At 57.7% G+C, this 17487-nt stretch overlaps 1 protein-coding gene across 4 annotated transcripts in view; it reads right to left on the bottom strand.

Moving 5' to 3' along the window:
* Positions 1–17487, bottom strand: part of SPNS2 (SPNS lysolipid transporter 2, sphingosine-1-phosphate) — a 39584-nt gene that overhangs the window by 17404 nt on the left and 4693 nt on the right. For 3 of the 4 annotated variants that reach the window (XR_004667085.3, XM_034941319.3, XM_008962620.5), the window contains exon 2: positions 7737–7802. The exons of the other annotated variant lie outside the window; for it this stretch is intronic. Coding sequence is in view for 2 of the 3 variants with exons in the window: in XM_034941319.3 (XP_034797210.3) it covers positions 7737–7802 (66 nt within the window). In the remaining variant the exon portion in view is untranslated. The remainder of the gene's footprint in view (positions 1–7736; positions 7803–17487) is intronic. 4 annotated transcript variants of the gene reach the window in all.

Raw genomic sequence — 17487 nt, 5'->3', positions numbered from 1 at the left:
AATGTTAACAATTGACTCTCATGAGCTGGCCTGAGCCAGCGCCAACATGCCAACATCCTCATCTGTAAAATGAAGATAAAAATAGCAGCTCTCCAGGGTGGGTCTGGGTGCTGGATAGCACGTGCAAGGTGCTTAATGCCACACCCTGCCCAGAGCAGGCCGGCCTTGGTCAACACTGGGCCCTTGTTTAAATTAGTCAAGGCAGAAATTATTTCCTCACATTTAGAAAAAGAATTTTTCCTGCTGGGCCTGCCTCCAAGGACCTGCCTGAGATCAGATCAGAATGTGGCAGGAGGGAGATTTCCAGTTGCATCTGGACTGACACATGTTAGGGGGAGGAGGAGGAATTGTTCTCTCTGTGCCTGTCTGTGCTAGGTGGCAAGTGGACAGAAGGAATCAGAAGAGAAGTTTCCCCCTGTCTGGCCAGGGGCAGATCCTGTTCATAGGTTGCTCTGTTTAAAGGACAGCCTATGCTGGGGAACCACCAAGGAGCTCCAGATCCTGCCAGGATAATGAAGAGAGGCTTCCTGGAGGCGGTGGTGTCAAAGCTGGGCACTGAAGCATGCATAGGAGTTTACCGCTAAGATGATACTTAACATCAAGAATACACACTGAAATATAAACTTCAGATCTTATCAGCAACATTGTATAATGGTTCACGAGGCATGATGCGTAGTGTTCATGATAACTGCAGTTATTATTTATGGAGCACTTACTATAGGCAAGGCCCAGCATGCAGCCTTGACATATGCACAGATGATCTCATTTGATTCTGTTCTCTTCATTTTACAGAGGAGACAATGGAGGCCAAAAGAACTGATGTCACACAGCGAGTGTGCGGCTGAGCCAGAGTTTAAATCCCAGTTTGGCAGACTCCAGAGTCCTTGCTCTAAATCACTCCCCAGACTGCCATGCTGGGAAGGGGGAAGGTCCCAGCTGATGTTCCCAAGGTCAGGGAAAGTTCAGGGCCTGCTGAGGACAGCAAGGAGACAGGTCAGGCCATGGCCTGAGGATGCTGAAGAGGAAGCAGCGAGAGACGAGGCTGTGGAGGGAGGACCAGGACAGGGTTTGGTGTTTAGAAGGCGGCAGAGAACCACAGCGCGCTCTCTCCACCCCGCCCCCCAACACCATGGTAGGACCCTTGAAAAAGCCCCCTCCCGGGGGGGTGACGAGGGACTGGAGGGACGTGACCCAGACCTTCGCCAGACCCCGGCCATCATGCTCCATTCTCTCCTCTTGCCCACGGTGGAGCAGGAAGCACGGGCCCTTCTTAGCTCTTTCAACCCCTCCCTGGTTTCTGGCTACTCACTTAGATGGGCAGAAGTCCCCAGGACTGCAGGTGGACTCCTGGCAGAAGCTGGCACGCCCCGTCCCCACCCACCGGCCCCAGCCTGATGAACTTGCCCAAGCACCTACGTGCCCTTAGCTCACCTAATCCTCCCCACGTCCATCCCCATCTAACAGCTGAGGTCACTGAGGCCCCAAGAGGTGGAGGAAGTTGCCCGAGATGACAGACCAAATTAGGAAGGCACAGTCTGGACCAGCCTGCCCCTCAGTGTCTTCCCTTGGGACACGGCAGTCCAGGGTCAGGAGGGAGGTGGGATCCATCACTGCTGCCCTCTCTCTGCTCAGGACAGACAGGAGGGAGGACCCCGCCTGGCCCCCTGGAAGTCACAGGCCATGGAGGGGCCTGAACACAATCAGGGTAGGGACGGGGAGGGGGCTGAGAGAATGTTCCTGGCAGAAGGGACAGGATAGGCGAAGCCTTGCCCATGTGAACTGTGTCCGATGGGGACACAGAGGCCAGCAGGCAACTCTGCTGAGAATAAAGACCAGCCTGGGCTGGGCCTCCAAGCTAGAAGCTTCCCCTGCCCACCACCCCGCAATCCCGTGGTCTTTGTTTGTTTGAGGAGAGCTTTCTGGGCAGACTGGCAGCCCCACCCCTGGTTTTGGTAGGGGCGGCTTTCCCAGCAGTTCCCGCAGGGACATCCTGTGGAGGGTGTGGGGAAGCCCTCGCTCAGCTCACGTGTGCTGAGCCCACAGGTCTAGGACAATGGAGAGGCAGGGCAGGGAGCCAGGGCCGAGCGGGCAGGGCCGTGACAGCAGGGAGGGAGGGGTCAGACGAGCCCGCCTGCCTCGGGGTCTTGGGCCAGGGCCTCACTCCCTCCTCCTCGCCAGGCTGGCAGGAGGCCGTCAGAAAGCCAGTGCTGTCCACCTCTCACGGCAGCCCAGAGCTCAGAACCCCCACGGGCCCTCGGTGTCCTGGTGGGCAGCCCCAAGACCCCTGTCCATGGTGAGCGGAGCCATCCCCATGGCACACATGGCCTGTATGACCCCAGAAAGCAGTTTTGGAGCAGGAAAGGGCAAGTCTGAGCTTGGGGGAGCCCTGAGCCCCCACTCTGTGGCCTTGGAGCCTGCATTCAGCCCTTGCTTCGGCCTGGGCAGAACCACGGCTATTTTTACATGGCTGATCTGTTATTTGGAGAAGACCTACCATCCTCCACATCCTGTGGGCAGGGAGGGTGCTCAGGCAGGCACGGGTGGGGCGGGGGCCAGGCTCTGCCATCCAACGGACGGCCTGGGCTGGCCAAGCTGATGGAGAATGCTCAGGACAGATGGCCCCATCAGCGCCTGAAAGCTCACCACACTCAGACTTCCCGGTGGAAGGACGGGAACACCTGCTCTGTGATCCCCTACTCAGGATGTAAACCTTGTGTTGGGCTCTCAGGCCTTAGGGTGAATGAGGTTTTGGGGCCACCCCTTGAAAAGGAGGGCTTTGGGGAACAGCCGCAGGGGCTGCCTGGCTGTGCCTTCAGAACCCAAGTCTGCTGAAGCAGGAGTCGCTGGACTGGCCAAAGAGGGGAGGGGAGAACAGGCAGAAGGAGACTTACCCCCAAAACAGAGGCACTGTCTGGTTTCGGTTTGAGCTGGCTCTTCCTCTGTCCCCACTCTCCCTCCGTTCCCCCATCCCCATCCTGGCACTTCCTCGTGAGCCTACAAACCCCGGCCCTGAGTAGCCTTCAGCTTCCTCTGCTGCCCCTTTCCACACTTGGTCCCAGAATGAATATCCTGAGACACACATCTTTTTTTGTTGTTTGTTTTGTTTTTGAGACGGAGTCTCGCTCTGTCGCCCAGGCTGGAGTGCAGTGGTGCGATCTCGGCTCACTGCAAGCTCCGCCTCCTGGGTTCATGCCATTCCCCTGCCTCAGTCTCCCGAGTAGCTGGGACTACAGGCGCCAACCACCACGCCCGGCTAATTTTTTGTATTTTTTAGTAGAGACGGGGTTTCACCATGTTAGCCAGGATGGTCTCGATCTCCTGACCTCGTGATCCACCCACCTCGGCCTTCCAAAGTGCTGGGATTACAGGCATGAGCCACCGTGCCCGGCCTTTTTTTTTTTTTTTTTTTTTGAGATGGAGTCTCGCTCTGTCGCCCAGGCTGGAGTGCAGTGGTGCAATCTCAGCTCACTGCAACCTCGGCCTCCCAGGTTCAAGCGATTGTGCCTCAGCCTCCCAGGTAGCTGGGATTACAGGCACCCGCCGCCACACCCGGCTAATTTTTTGTATTTTTAGCAGAGACGGGGTTTCACCATGTTAGCCAGGATGGTCTCGATCTCCTGACCTCGTGATCCACCCGCCTCGGCCTCCCAAAGTGCTGGGATTACAGGTGTGAGCCACCGCGCCTGGCCTGCTCTATTAATTTTGAATTTGAGTTTGTCTTCAGTGGAAATTGTCCCCTGTGTCCCATGCAGGCTCTGGGTCATGAAGAATTCCCTAAGGAATGGTTTGGGATTTGCTTCTGCCGGGGTCCCTGGAAACACAGGGGGCCTCTATGGGGAAGGAAGTGGAAGCCCCAGGCCTGTACGGAGCAGGGGCTGGAACTAGCCAGCGCCAGGTGGGAAATGCCCATTCTCGAAAGGGAACTCTACCAGAAAAACTACCCAGCAGCCTGGGGACACAGCTTGGAATCAGGAAGCTTGGATGGAAACAAAATCACCCACGGTTAGAACGAAGAAACCCCAGGCCCGGAAACTGAGCCAGGCGGGCGTTCCCTTGATGAATCTGGGTGATGTGTTCTATGGAAGTTTGTTGCGCCATTCTCACTACTTTTTATGTCTGTTTAAAATTTTTCATGATTAAAATGTTTATATTGAAAATACTGTAACAAGCTTCGAAGACATTTATCTGGTCCCTAAACACTCTGCATCACTTGGCTTCAATTCTAGCTCCCACTCCGGTTTTTGAGTTCAGCTCTCTGCTTCTGGCATCTGGGAATTTCCCTGCTAGCTTTAGCTGTCAAGCTCAGCTTTGTAATTTCAACATGTTTTCTTGGCATATTTTATCTAGCTTGGAGGGGAAAGGAGGGCTTCACACATCTACTCAATCTCACACACTGACTACAAACTCTAACTCATCCTTCAAAGCCCCATTCAAACGTCTCCTCCTCAGGGAAGTGTTCTCCACCTGCCACCGGCCAGAGCTAGGTGCACGCTCTCTGCCATCCACCCAGGCTCCCACAGCCCCCTGTGCCTGGGTGGTGACTTGATGATACGTTTTCTGCCCCCATAGATAGAGGGAATCTACCTGAGGGTAGGAACTGAGTCTGGGCAGAGCCCAGCACACGGCCTGCCAGGCAGTAGGTTTAGTGGCAGCTGCCTCTCTAGGTATAGGCCATGGGGGCTCCTGATTTCCCAAAACAGCAAAACCTATGAGCGGTTTTTTTTTTTTTTTTTGGTGAGATAGCGTCTCACTCTGTCACCCAGGCTGGAGTGCAATGGCGCAATCTGGGCTTACTGCAATCTCCGCCTCCTGGCTTCAAGGGATTCTCCTGCCTCAGCCTCCCAAGTAGCTGGGATTACAGGCACCCACCACCACACCTGGCTAATTTTTGTATTTTTAGTAGAGATGGGGTTTCACTATGTTGGACAGGCTGGTCTTGAACTCCTGACCTCAGATGATCCACCTGCCTCAGCCTCCCAAAGTGCTGGGATTATAGGCGTAAGCCATAGGCGCCCAGCCTATGAGCTGTAATTCTGCTGTGGGCTTTCAGAGAGGCTGAGATATGGCTCCTGCAGGGGGTCCAGGGGCCAGGTCCAAACCAGCAGCCATCTAATCTGCAAAGGGGCTGCTGAAAGTGGGCTCATCCTCAGCAGTTTTCCTGCCTGGTCCCAAGAGGGAAACAGCAGGGGCAAGCCCAGGCCTAACCCTCAGCCACCCCCACTCCCCGTCTCCTGGCCCAGCAGCCCCTGGTGCCCACAAATAAGCAGGCAGCCCAGCTCTCAGCCCTGGCCCTTTGATCTGGGCAAGCACCAACACCTGGCTGGCGCCCTCCACCTGGCTCCGACCTTATCGGGCTTGGGGAAGGCACAGGTGCCTGGGACACAGGCCAATTATGTGACTTGCCTAGTTGTCCACTGAGTCACATCATGGTCTACTCGACTGGCTTCTTGGCTTAGGTGGCCAAAGGGGTGAGGGCACCCTGGGGAGCCATCCTAGCTGTGCCAGGGGTAGGTGACAGGTGAGGACCATGGTGTACAGACTAGAGGGTCCCTGAGAATGCTGGCAATTCTCACCATGGCCCAGAGGCACCTGCCCTGGGGACACTGAGATGCCAGGTATCCAGGCTCCCCCCGAGCCTATGGGCAGCAGAGGCAGAGGCCCAGGTCCCTATTCCAGGCCGGCTGCTCTCCACTGCCAGCCCTCGAACAAGCCATCTCCCTGTCTTGGGCCTTTGTCCCTGTATCTGGTAAGTGCAGCTGACAAACAGAGCCCGTAGGGTTACTGGAAGAATGAAACAAGACAATGCCTGTGTGTGCTTTGTCCACCTCCAGCCAGGCCACCGGGATGAGGAGGGACGGAGTGACTTCTCTTTCATGAGCCCGAGAAGCCAGCCTGGGACAGAACCGCAGAAAGAACCAGGGAACCCTCACACCTGCCTTGAGCCGAGCCCCCCACCCCCTGCCCGGCCTGTGACCCTCCCCACCATTCCCTGTACCTCCCGCCCCCTCCCTGGGCTGTGCTGGCCCCGACCATGCTCAGTGGTCATTAAATGGAGGATGCGTGGGGTAGAGCCTTGCTCCAGATGAGACAGTGAGGCCGGGACCAGGAGGGGGATGAGGCTCGGGCCAGGTTCCCAGTGAGTCAGGGGCCACACAGGGCGGGGGTTGGGCAGCTAGGCCTTCTCCCACCTTTTCCTTGCCAGCCTGGCAGCCCACTCCTTCCCATGCGCCCATGTGGCTGGAACTCCATTTCCCGGCTGCAGTGCTGGTCACTGCATGCACACAGCCCAGAGGGCTAGAGGAACCTGTCTCAGGCGGCAGGGCAGGCAGACTTATTCTGGCCTAGCCAGGGAGACCCAGGAAGGGGTAGGGGAGGCGCTGGGCTCATGGCCTGGGAAAACATGATGTCTGCCAGGGCAGGGACCTGGCCACCTATAGGGGATACTGGACCGCACAGCCCTGCCCCATCCTAGAACAGTCAAGTCTCACCTGAGCCTGAGAACCATCGCAACCCCTCTCTCTGAGCCCCAAAGTCCCCATCTGGGCTGTAAGGACAGCTAGGAAGGGGGGTGGGGGGAGTGGCTGTGGCATTCTGTGAGCTCAGGAGGGATTGTGAGTACTGGAATGCCACTTAGACAGGTCAGGCAGGTTCCTGGACAGAACGAGCTCACTCCACCCCCTCCCTCCCAGGAGGGCCCAGGCAGGGGAAGGGGTTCACCGACTGGACTGGAATGCAGACCGTGGGGACCTCATCCTGCATCTGACTGGGGCTCACAGCCAGATGGACTCCAGGGCCAAGGGCCCAGAGAAAGCAGGATCCAGGCTGGGGCCACACAGCATGACTAGGGCAGAGTCAGGACCAGGCCTCCTGCCCCCAGCCCTGGGTGGCAGCACTGGCCTTAGTCTCTGCCCAGGCCTGAGGGGTGCTGCTAAGAGCATCGCCAACATGGCCTCAGCCAGTGGGAAGGCCAGGGAGCCAAGGGCCCAGCTCCCACAGGGCCATGTCATGGGGAGGGCAGGGACAAGGGAGGCACGTTCCCTGGAGGGAGGGGCTGGTGGGCTGCCATAAGTGCTTAATGGCCTCCCACACTGTCCCGGCCCAGCTTCCAGCAGCCTGGGGGCTCAGGCCCTGCTCTGGCAGCCCATCAGAAGCCTGGGCCCCAGGGGAGAGGGTGGCAGGGAACCTCAGGCCCACGTCCAGTCCGGGGCCCAGATTCTCAGGCGCCTGCCCCGGGCTTGGGAACCGCTCTGGGGCTGACTAGGTGGAGTTTTCTGCCTCGTCACCTAAGAGGTGATTCCCAGGGTTGATGGTATTGGAAGGAATGTGGGGGAGGGCAGGAGATAAAAACAGGGTCACCACAGCTCTGTTGGCATTGCCCAACTTACTGAATTAAGGAGCTCCCTGCACGAGCCTCAGGAAGGAGCCTGGATCACTGGGTCCCGATGAGGCCCCAGGACCCAGAGAAAGGTCACCTCTGCAACCTCTGCCTGCACTCTCCTTTACCTGCCATAGCCCCTCAGGGCAGGTATTATTCATTTTGTTACACAAGAAAAGCAGCAGAGGCTCAGAGAAGCAGTGCCATTGGCAGGCGGCAATAGTGAGACTGGGATGCAAAGCCCACTCTTTCCAGGAGTCAGGACAGGGGAAGACAGACCGGGTGGCAGATGACGGCCAACAGGACAGGACCCACGACACCAACGCCTGGGCGGTGGGGGAAGGTGGGAGGTGGGCCTCACCTGACTGCAGCAGGCCGGCGCCTCGGTCCTTGACCCCAAAGTGCTGCTGGATGTCCAGAAGGACGCCTGGAGGGAAGACAGAGGGTGCTCACTGGCCGAGTCTGATGGCTGGTGTCCCCACAGACCAGACCAGCCTCTTTCCCGCCTTGCAGGGCCCAGCCTGGCTGCATCTGCAGCACTCCTGCTCTGCTGCGACCTCTACCCTGCCCAGGTTTCCCAGGCTTCCCTCCTGCCTCCCTGGGGACCTCCTGTCCTCAGCCTGTTCCCATCACTCACAAGGACCCGAGGGGCAGGGAAAGGCAGGGCTCCTCTGTGGTCATTCTGCCCCATGGGCAACCACACCTCCTATCTGCCAGCTTGGGCCTCTTCCCTACCTGTGGCCCAGGCCGTGGATCAGTGCAATAGACATAGGCCTTTCCCTCAGGGGGACCACAAAGCCCATGACCCAGAGAGCAGCAGGGGCCCTGAAAGCTGCGGGGAGCCCTCTGGCCTGGGAGGGGCAGCCACTCACTCTGGTTCACCTGCACATGTGCACAACCACATTCGCACACGCACACACATGCACATGTGCACGCACACACACACACACCTGTACATGCACGCACACACCTGCACACACGCATACACACCCACGCGCACACACACACACCTGCGCGTGCACACACACACACACGCTGTCACCCCAGCTGCCCTCAGTATTATAACCGGGCCCCCCCATTTTCAGATTCTGGCCCAGGGTACAGAGGGAAGCAGGCGGGGCTCCAGGCCCGCTTTCTTGGGAGAAGTGGATTTCTTGAGGCCACACCCGCTTCCAAGCCCAACTACTTTAGGGCTTTGCATGTCACGGGGTGGGGGCAGCAGCTGGACCACCCAGAAACCACCCACAGCCCCAGCAGACTGGCAGAGCCATGGCTTCTGGGGGACAGGCAGGATCTTGGACCTTCTACCCCTCGCAGCACTCAGCCAGGGCTCCTGAGTAAGCACAACCCCCATCCCCGTGGGCCTCAGGGTCCCTGCCTGCATGATCTCTGAGGCAGGAGGACCCAGGCCACAGGCCAGAGCCCCGCTGACCATAGCACATCTGCAGTGAGAAGGGACAGGGGAAGAAGGAAGAGGAGATGGCCCTGCCTTTGGGGGCCTCACAGGCAGGGACAGAAGCCTTTGGGGGACTCCAGAGCTCTTCATGATGACGATGATGATGGCAGCATTCAACAGATGATGGTTTGCCGAACTGAGCATTAAATGCCTGTTTAATCCTCACACAGCCCTAGGAGGCTGGTACTAGGATCCAAGTTGACAGATGAGGAAACTGGAGCATAGGAAGTTAGGCCGTGGGCTCAAAGTCACACCACAGGGAAGTAGGAAAAAGTGGAATCTCCAGGTGCTGTATGAGGATCCTGCTGGCAGCTGGGACTGGGGGTGTGGAAGGAGTGGGGAGGCTGGAACGTCACTGTCCCTTCCGAGACCCAGGTTGGAATCCTGAGCAATTTCCCGGAATGCAGGACAGACGGGCGGATGTCCCAGCAGCCTGACAGCCAGAGAAGCTGTCTTCCTCCTTGTTAATGCCCTGAGTGGGTTGACCATAATTACCCGTAATGAAGAGGCTGTGTGAGGCCCAGTTAATGACTTAATAACCAAGGCAGAGGCTGTGGCTTTGCCTTGAAGGTAGAAGCCGGGGCCAATCCTAGGCCTGTGGATGGCACAGCCAGCAAGAGGGACCTCTGAGGTGCCCCGACCCAGCCCCAGAGGCTCACAGCCCCACAACCCATTCCTTTCTGGGTCAGGACTCTGTTCCCCCTCCTGATGTGTGGGTTTGATCCCATCCCTCTGTGGCACAGTCACTGTCATCTGGGGCTCCCCTGCGTCCAGGCCCTTCACCAGACCACAGGGTGAAGGTGTGGCCCTGCCAGCCCCGCCCTCCGGCCTCACTTCTCAGGACACCACCCCTCCACTAGCCACCCCAAACTACTCATGGCCCCCTGACTCTGCACACTTCCTCTTCTATTCCGGTACAACTCCGTCAACCAGGCTCACTCCTGCCACTTCTTCAAGGCCAGTTCAGATGCCTCCTGTTCTGGAATATCTCCCCTGCTTGCTCCCCTCCCACCACCCTCAATAAGTTAGTTGCCCCCAACTCTTCCCCCGTCCAAACTCGTTTTAGCACTGGGCCTACCAGGATGAGTGGGTTCTATAGGGAATGCACACAGAAGCACAGCTATGAGCTCCTCCTGAGCTGAGAGCCTCTAGTTACTGCTTCCCGCTAAGTTCCAAGGAACTGCGTGAGGCTTTGAAGATGGTACAGACGCTGTCCTCACTATCTGTGCTGGTATTTATGATTCTCATCCCATTTTATATAGGAAGAAACCGAGGCTCTGAGACATGAAGTAATTTGTCACACAGTACATTCTGTTTTGGAGGTGAGATCTGAAACCAGGTCTATTGCCAAAAACCAAAGCTCGTTCTCCTGCCACGCTGCCTTCTGCGTGGTTTGCTGGTGTCCTCCAGGGCCCAGCACACACATGGCCCACAGGGACTTCACACGTGGGTGAATGTGTCTTCATCCTCCACTAGACCACAAGCCAGGCAGGAGCCGTGGCCGGTCATCTCCAGGACCCAGAGCAGGGACTGTCACGATTTTGGTGTCGGGTGGACAAGAGGATGGGCGGAGTCAGGAGGAGGCAGGAGGGTCCCCATCCGTAGTCCAGAGGAGGGACACGGGTCTGCAGTAACTGCAGGTTCCATTTCTGGGAGGGAGGCCATATCAAAATAGCCATCATGACGACATCCTGTGTCCACGGCAAATCAAAGCACTCTCGCTTCCTCCCTGCAGTATCCAGCCATCCAGCTGCACACTTCCCCATCCGATGACTTCAAGGTCCAGGATTTGCCTCTGCCTCCAGGAAGCCTTCCCCTGACTTCCTACCACATAGAGCTCCTGGTAGAGGGAGAACATTCCTCCACATCCAGATGGGCGTCTAAGGTCTCTAGGAAGTCCTGGGCAGTTCCCAGGACACAGGAAGCTTTTGGATAACATGGCCTGCTCCCGTCCCACCACTCCCCAGCGCCCAGTCTTGGGTCCAAGTCCAAGCTCCAGGAAGAAGACCAGAGAGAACCTTCCCAGGGAGCAGGGCTTCCTGCAGGCTGCGAGGCCCAAGGTCGGACCTGGGCTGAATCTTTCCGGCTTGCTTTCCCTCTTCCGGGCCTGGAGGCGGCCACAGCCACAGGAGGGCGAGATCCCGCTGGCCGCTGGCACGGGAAACGTGTGTCACAGCAGCTCGGCGGGTCGCCTCAGATTTTCCTTTGGGCTCCAGCACGGCTCGGGCCCACGCACCCCTCCCTTCTTCACCACAGCCTTATTTTTAGCCTCTTTCCTGGAGGCTGAGGTTTGGTGGGTCACAGGACGGGCCTCATGCCCAGGAGCAGCTTCCCACAGCTCAGGCCAAGCCCACCCCGCCAGGCGTGCATGCAAAGTGGGGTTCCTACCCCAGATGCAGACCCCAGCCAACACAGCCACAATGCAGGCCTCTCCAGGCAGTACCCCAAATCCACAGCCGGAATCGTCTCCTGGCCACAGGGTCCTCATCACCCAAGAAAACATTCTGGAACAACATCCATTGACAAGTTACATACCTCCCAAGCCCCGGGAGGTCTCACCTCTTGTCTGAGGCCAACGTCCCCTACTCTGGGCCAACTGTCTCTCTCGCCTGGCAGGGAGGCTGCGCTGGGTCAGTCCTTGGCTTGGGCCCGTGCACTCAGCCTCTCCCTGGCTTCCGGCTCCTGCACAGCAGCCCACAAACACGCCCACACCTCCCTCACCCTGGTGGTGAGAACAGCTCTGACTTCTCCCCTCTGCCAGCTGTTCCTTTCCTCTCCTCTTTTCACAGGTGACAGCATTTGTTGTTGTTTTGAGACAGGGTCTTGCTCTCTGACCCAGGCTAAAGTGCAGTGGCACAATCACAGCTCACTGCAGCCTCAGCCTTTTGGGCTCCAGCCATCCTCCTGCCTCAGCCTCCCGAGTAGCTGGGACCACAGGCGTGGACCACGACACTCGGCTAAGAACTCTGGAGAGTTCTTTCCCTTCCCAAGTCAATATTCTCACCTCCTTTCCTCCTCTGAAACCAACCACCTCCTGGAGGCTCAACCCCCGGATGCTCTCATCCCTGTTTCCCAGCCTCCTGACTGATTCCTCAGCTCACCACTGGGTCCCCATTCCCTGAGCGGACCCTGTAGGACACTGCAGGACCCTGGGAGTCAGCCAGGATACCCCTTTGGCTCCCTCCACCTCATGAATGGGCCCCGGTGATTCTCTATCTGCTTTATCGTCCAGCCTCCTCCCTGGACTCCCTGCCTCCAGCCCCTGCCGGCCGGCCGGCATCCCTCCTGCTGCCTGATCTCACAAGCTCTTACGAATCTCCTACTGAGTTCTAAGTCCTGGTCTGGGCCTCTAGAGACCCCAAGACAGTGCCTGGACTCAAGGAGCTAACGCTGTGGCCCACTGGTGACCTCTGGCCTCAGAATCGTCCATCAGTCCTTTAAGATCCACTGGCCCAGACCCCTGGCTCAGTAATGGTACCAATAACAACAGCGACAATGCACATATTGACACGTATCCGCCGACTACTTTGTGCCAGGCGCTGTTCTACGATTATTGGCCCAGTGGGTACGGCTGCCCACTCACACTTAGCAGCCCCATTGCTGCCCAGAATTCTAGCATTTGAGGCCTCCACGGTCTGGCCCTAAGCCAGCTCTTCTCCCAACCACAGTGCCCACCGCACACACATACAGCCCCTGACTCCAGGCAAAGGGAAGTGCCGCTAGCCATGACTTTTCACCTCCCTGGACCCCTATTTCTTCCTGTGTAAATGCAGAGACTGGGAAGATCCCCAAACCTGCCTGAGAATCCCAATCACCTTTAGGGAAGGTGCTTATTAAAATACAGCTTCCCGGGGCCCTCCCCAAATCTGCAGAGTCACCCTTTCTAGATGTGGGACCTAAGAATCTATAAACGCACCGCCCAGGTGATTGGAAACCACTGGCCGGGCTGCTCTGAGTTCCCTGGAATCACACATCACAGGCTGTAGGCCGCCCAGCCCTGGCCACAGCTGTGCCTCTTCCTGGGCTATCCCTCTCTAGCCGTTAAGACCTGCCTCACCTCTAGGGCGCAGATCCAAGGTCGCATCTACCAGGATACCTGCCTCTCTCCTCTGAGGCTCTTGGTGAAGTGGTACCTGTAACCTCAAGGGCACCCCCAGAACTGGATGGACTCTGGCCCTGACGCACTCAACAGCTTGCCCCAGACACTCACAGTGATTCCCCGTCACTGCTGGTTCTTCAGTAGCCCTGAGAGGAGTCAAGCCCCGATTCCAGGACTTCTGGCCTCCTCCTCCCTCCTCGAGCCAGGCCCAATCTGCTGACATCACAGAATCCTCGAAAAGCCAAGGTGTAAGAGGAAATCCACACTGACCTCAAGAGCCCTCGGTTCAGGCCAGCCTCAAATGCAAGATGCCAACAGCGTGATCCTGAGGTCTCTTCCTTCCTAGGCAGCCCAGACAGGGCACCTGGCACTCAAGCTTGTCCCCGCGTACCCCCTGCTTTCCCCAAGCACAGTCAGTATCAGCCCACGTTCACCCTACCTGAGCCTGTCTCAGAGCAGCAGGTGGCTTAGCTAAATTCTCAAGAGCATGGGCTCTGGAACTGGAGCATCTGGGTTTAAATCCTGGTTTTCCCACTTTCTCTGCTGTGTGACCTTGGGGAAATAACATAACCTCTCTGTGCCAGTTTCCTCCTCTAATATGGCTTAATTTGAAGACCTGCTTCATTTCATATGGTTGTTGTGAGGTTTAAGTAGGTTAATCCACATTCGGTGTTTAGAATAGTGCCTGGCACATAGTAGGTCCTCAATAAATGTCATAAATGTTATCATTGGTTGTTAACTAGCGGGACAGGACACAGCCCCAGCTATGACCTGAGAACAATGGGGCATTCCCACGTTGGTTTTCTTTTATCCAAAATGGGGGCAGATGCCTGGAAAGACAGGGCCTAGGGATCTGAAAGGATGGGCCCTGATGCCCTTCACCAGTCTCTCTCAGAGGGACCCAGGTCCCCATGTGGAGGCCTCAGTGCTGGCTCACACTGGGAGTCTTACCCCTGCTCCGGCTCGGCTGCAGCTCCCACCCCGGTAATTACAGGGGCCTGAGAGCCTGGCTCTGCTGACCTGGCGCTGGATGGCTAAGGCTGGGAACCCACAGCCCGGCCCTGCCGGCACCCCACCAGCCTAGGGACTGGGCCAAGGCAGTCCCTGAGCCAGGGCTCTGGACTCAGGCACACTCACTCCTACTCACCCCCAGGCTTCCCCAGGGCAAGATCCTGCCCCCGTCTGCCCGCAGGAGGCTGTGATCTTCAGGAGCAGCTGGGCCTCAGGTTGCCCATTTCAGAAGTGGCCCAGAATCCCAAGACATCCCTGCTGGGTTCATTTCTGAATCTCAACTGGGTTTGTTCTACATCTGCTGGTCCCCTACCCCCAAGCCACCCTGCAAATCTGGGTCATTAATGGCAGAGCAGCTTACTGATCAGTCTCTGCAGAGACCATGAGGATGAGGCCCCCAGCCCAGAGCCTTGGCCCCTTAGAGAAACACCCCTCCCCGCCCACGAGTCCTGCCCGCAGACCCCGCTAGCCCTAGAGAGACACCACCCTGGAGCCCAGAGTGTCCCCCTCCTCCCTGCTGTGTCTCTATGCCAAGAGTAGGCGGGGCCGGGCCGCCGGGCCTCTGGCCTGTGGTTCTAGTCTATCATTTGGGGCCAGCTTTACTGGAACCAGGCTCTGCCTTAGCAATCTGGGGGCTTTGCACGGCTACTCCTTCCCCAGCTCAGCCTCCCCAGCCCTGTCCTGGCCCAGGGACTCCCAAGACCACCAGGGGCCAGGGATAAGGTGACCACAGCCTTATCGTGACCCACAGGGGGTGTGGCCAGTGGGTCATGATATGCCAGCCAGACACAGGATAAGGCAGGGGCCTGGGGAAGAGGGTGGGGAAGAGATAAGAGACCTCAGAATGGCTCCCCTCAAGCCCACAAACCCTCAGCCTTCTCCCCACGTGCTGCTTCAGGAGCCAGGGCAGCCAGGGACTGCTGCTCCCCGCCTCGGATGGAAGCTGACGTGCAGAAGGTGAGCGGGACAGAGGCTGCAGGAGCCAGGCCGAGCTGGTCCCCAGGCTCCCACATCTGGCCTATGTTCCCCACCTGCACCCCGACAACTCCCCACAAAAAGGCTGCAAGCAGTCACCCCTCAACACCCTAGCATCCCCACACGGGTGCTGGAAACAGCTGTGTGACCAAGTAACCCCACCCCTCCCCAGGCACAGCCCTTTTCAGTTTACAAAGCCTGATCCTGCTCTTTGCCTCCTGGAAGCCCATTCAGGAACCCCATGCCTGACAGGGAAGGAATCACGAAGACCTCGTGGCTCTAGGAGTGGGAGTGGGGAGACCCTAGCAAGGGCTCCAAGAGGGCCGAGGAAAGCGGGAGGCAGGAGGACAGGACCCTGTCCCCAGCCTCCAAGCTCCGGCTAGTGCCTCGTTCCAGGTTTGTTTCTTGCCCCGATGCCGATGCTCTACTCTCATCTCCCCTGTGGCCCCACTCACCAACCTCCCAGCCACCAGGCGAGGACCAGGCCCAGAGCAGACCGGTGCTCTTCCTCACACGGCCTCACTGTGTGACCTGGGCCAGCCCTATCTGCAGAAGAGACAGGGCAAAGCTGCCACTGTGCCCTCCTGAATGTAGAAAAGCCATGTAGAAAAGCCGCTCTGCCCAGCTTGGGGGTTGGGCGGCCTCATTGTCAGGGCTGAGGACTGGGTAGACAGGGACTGCCTGACTACATCCTCTCATTTCCTTCCTGGAGACTCAGGCCCTGAGGCTCATTGTGAGCCCTGGTCAGAACAAAGAGACAGCACCAGCCACTGTCGGAGAAACCCTGATGTCAGCACAGGGGCCTGGCCCTTCACCTGAGCTGTCCAAACCTACCAGTGCCCTTTCAGCCCAGAAGGATGTGCTTTGGGTCAGGCAGGTATGAGTCAACCCAAGTCTCAGTCAACTGAGTCTGTGACTCAGTCAACAGAGCTCAAGCCTGGGGCAGTCTCCTATGCATGCAGGGGTCCCAGGTGTGACCATGGCTAGAGGGGGATGGTGACTCTCCATGGGGATAGGTGCTGTGATGGAGGCGGAGCAGAACACAGTTCAAAACCGGGAGTTAGGCACTTGGTTCAACCCAGAGCACTGGAGACGGCATCCTGGAAAGAGGACACCGCTGAGACCCACCAGGGACAAGCGCAGTTGGCTACTGTAGCTCCCGGGAAGCACATCTGGTTGTCCTGGGGAAAGGAGGTGCAGGCAGAGCCAGGGACCAGCAGCCTGGAGTTCCTGAGACCAAGTGCACCACACTATCCTTGGGAGCAAGACACTGACAACAGCAAGAGAGGGACAAAAATCATCTGTCATGGATTCAGGCATCAGAGAGAGTCAGAATTTGCCTCCAGTCACACAGTAAAGCTGGCGAAGGCTGGCAGAGCCAGGAACAGGAAGCTCAGCCCAGAAGACATTCGGAGCTCAAGAGGGAGCCCAGCCCCAGAAGCCTAGGGATCGGGCCAGTGTTCTCCTGGACTCCCTCACTCTCATCCCCCTTCTACCTTCAAGATTTCAGGCCCCCACAGGCAGAAACAAAAGCCACTTCCTATTGCAGAAGGTTCTGGGGAAGGGACAAGGAGCTCCTCCTCTGAGCAGTTGTGAACAGGGCAGCCTCCCTCTCAGAACAGCCTATCACCTGCAGACCTGCAGCCTTCCTGCCTCATCCACAAAATGAGAAACAGAGGCACAGGCCAGGCCCATCACCGGCCCAGGGCCCCAGACCAAGGTACTATGTTTCAAAGCACTTCCTCTGATGGATGACAGCACAGCGGAGGGGCTGGCAGAGCCTGCTGGAAGGTGCCTTGAAAAGGAAGCAGGAGCAAGGAAGTGGGCAGCAGGCAGTTAGTCACAAGGGCGCTGACATTCTAGGCCACCTGGCGCTTCACCTGGGTGCTGAGCCTGCCAGTCAGACACTCTGGATGCCCTGCCCCTCAGACCTCAGCTGGGGTTTCTCCACAGTGCAGATGTGGCAGTGGCCAGGACAAGGCCACCTAAGAGGGCAAGGCAGGGGCACTGTTTATCCTTAAGGTGGCCATCCTTATCTAAAGAGAGAGCCACAGAGCCACAAGACAGGGCCTGGCTTAGCCCCTACCCACCAGGTGACCCTATAAAAGACCCTGGGCCTCAGTTTCCCCATCTTTCAATTCTGGATAGACTTAACAGGACAGACCAAAAAAAAAAAAAAAAAAAGCCAATAGGAGAGTGAGCCCCAGCCTGGCACCCCCTCCTCCTGCACCCAGCTCAGCTGCTCCGGGGAAGCCCCCAAGTCCCTCTCGGCTTGTGTTCCCAGCTGGGTCCCTATGCTCATCGCTCCTTCTGGGTTTGTGTTAGTGAGCAGTTGCCATGGATACCGGTCTCAGCTTCTTTGGCAGAAAAGGACTCCCCCAGGGCAAGGCTCTGCCTTTCCTCAACAGCCCCCACTCCACCCAACTCCAAGTGCCCAGGCTGCCCCAGGCTGGATCAAAGGGAAAGAAAATAGGTCTCGAGAAGAGAACAGGTACCCCACAGAAGTTGGGGAAGGATCTCAGTTCCCAAATAGTCATTCACCACCCATAAACAAGGCCAGGGCCACCTCCC

Source organism: Pan paniscus, chromosome 19 (genome assembly GCF_029289425.2).
Source record: "Pan paniscus chromosome 19, NHGRI_mPanPan1-v2.0_pri, whole genome shotgun sequence".
Classification (NCBI taxonomy): Eukaryota; Metazoa; Chordata; class Mammalia; order Primates; family Hominidae; genus Pan; species Pan paniscus.
Note: the sequence above shows the minus strand (reverse complement) of the source record. Positions and strands in the feature narration are given on the sequence as shown.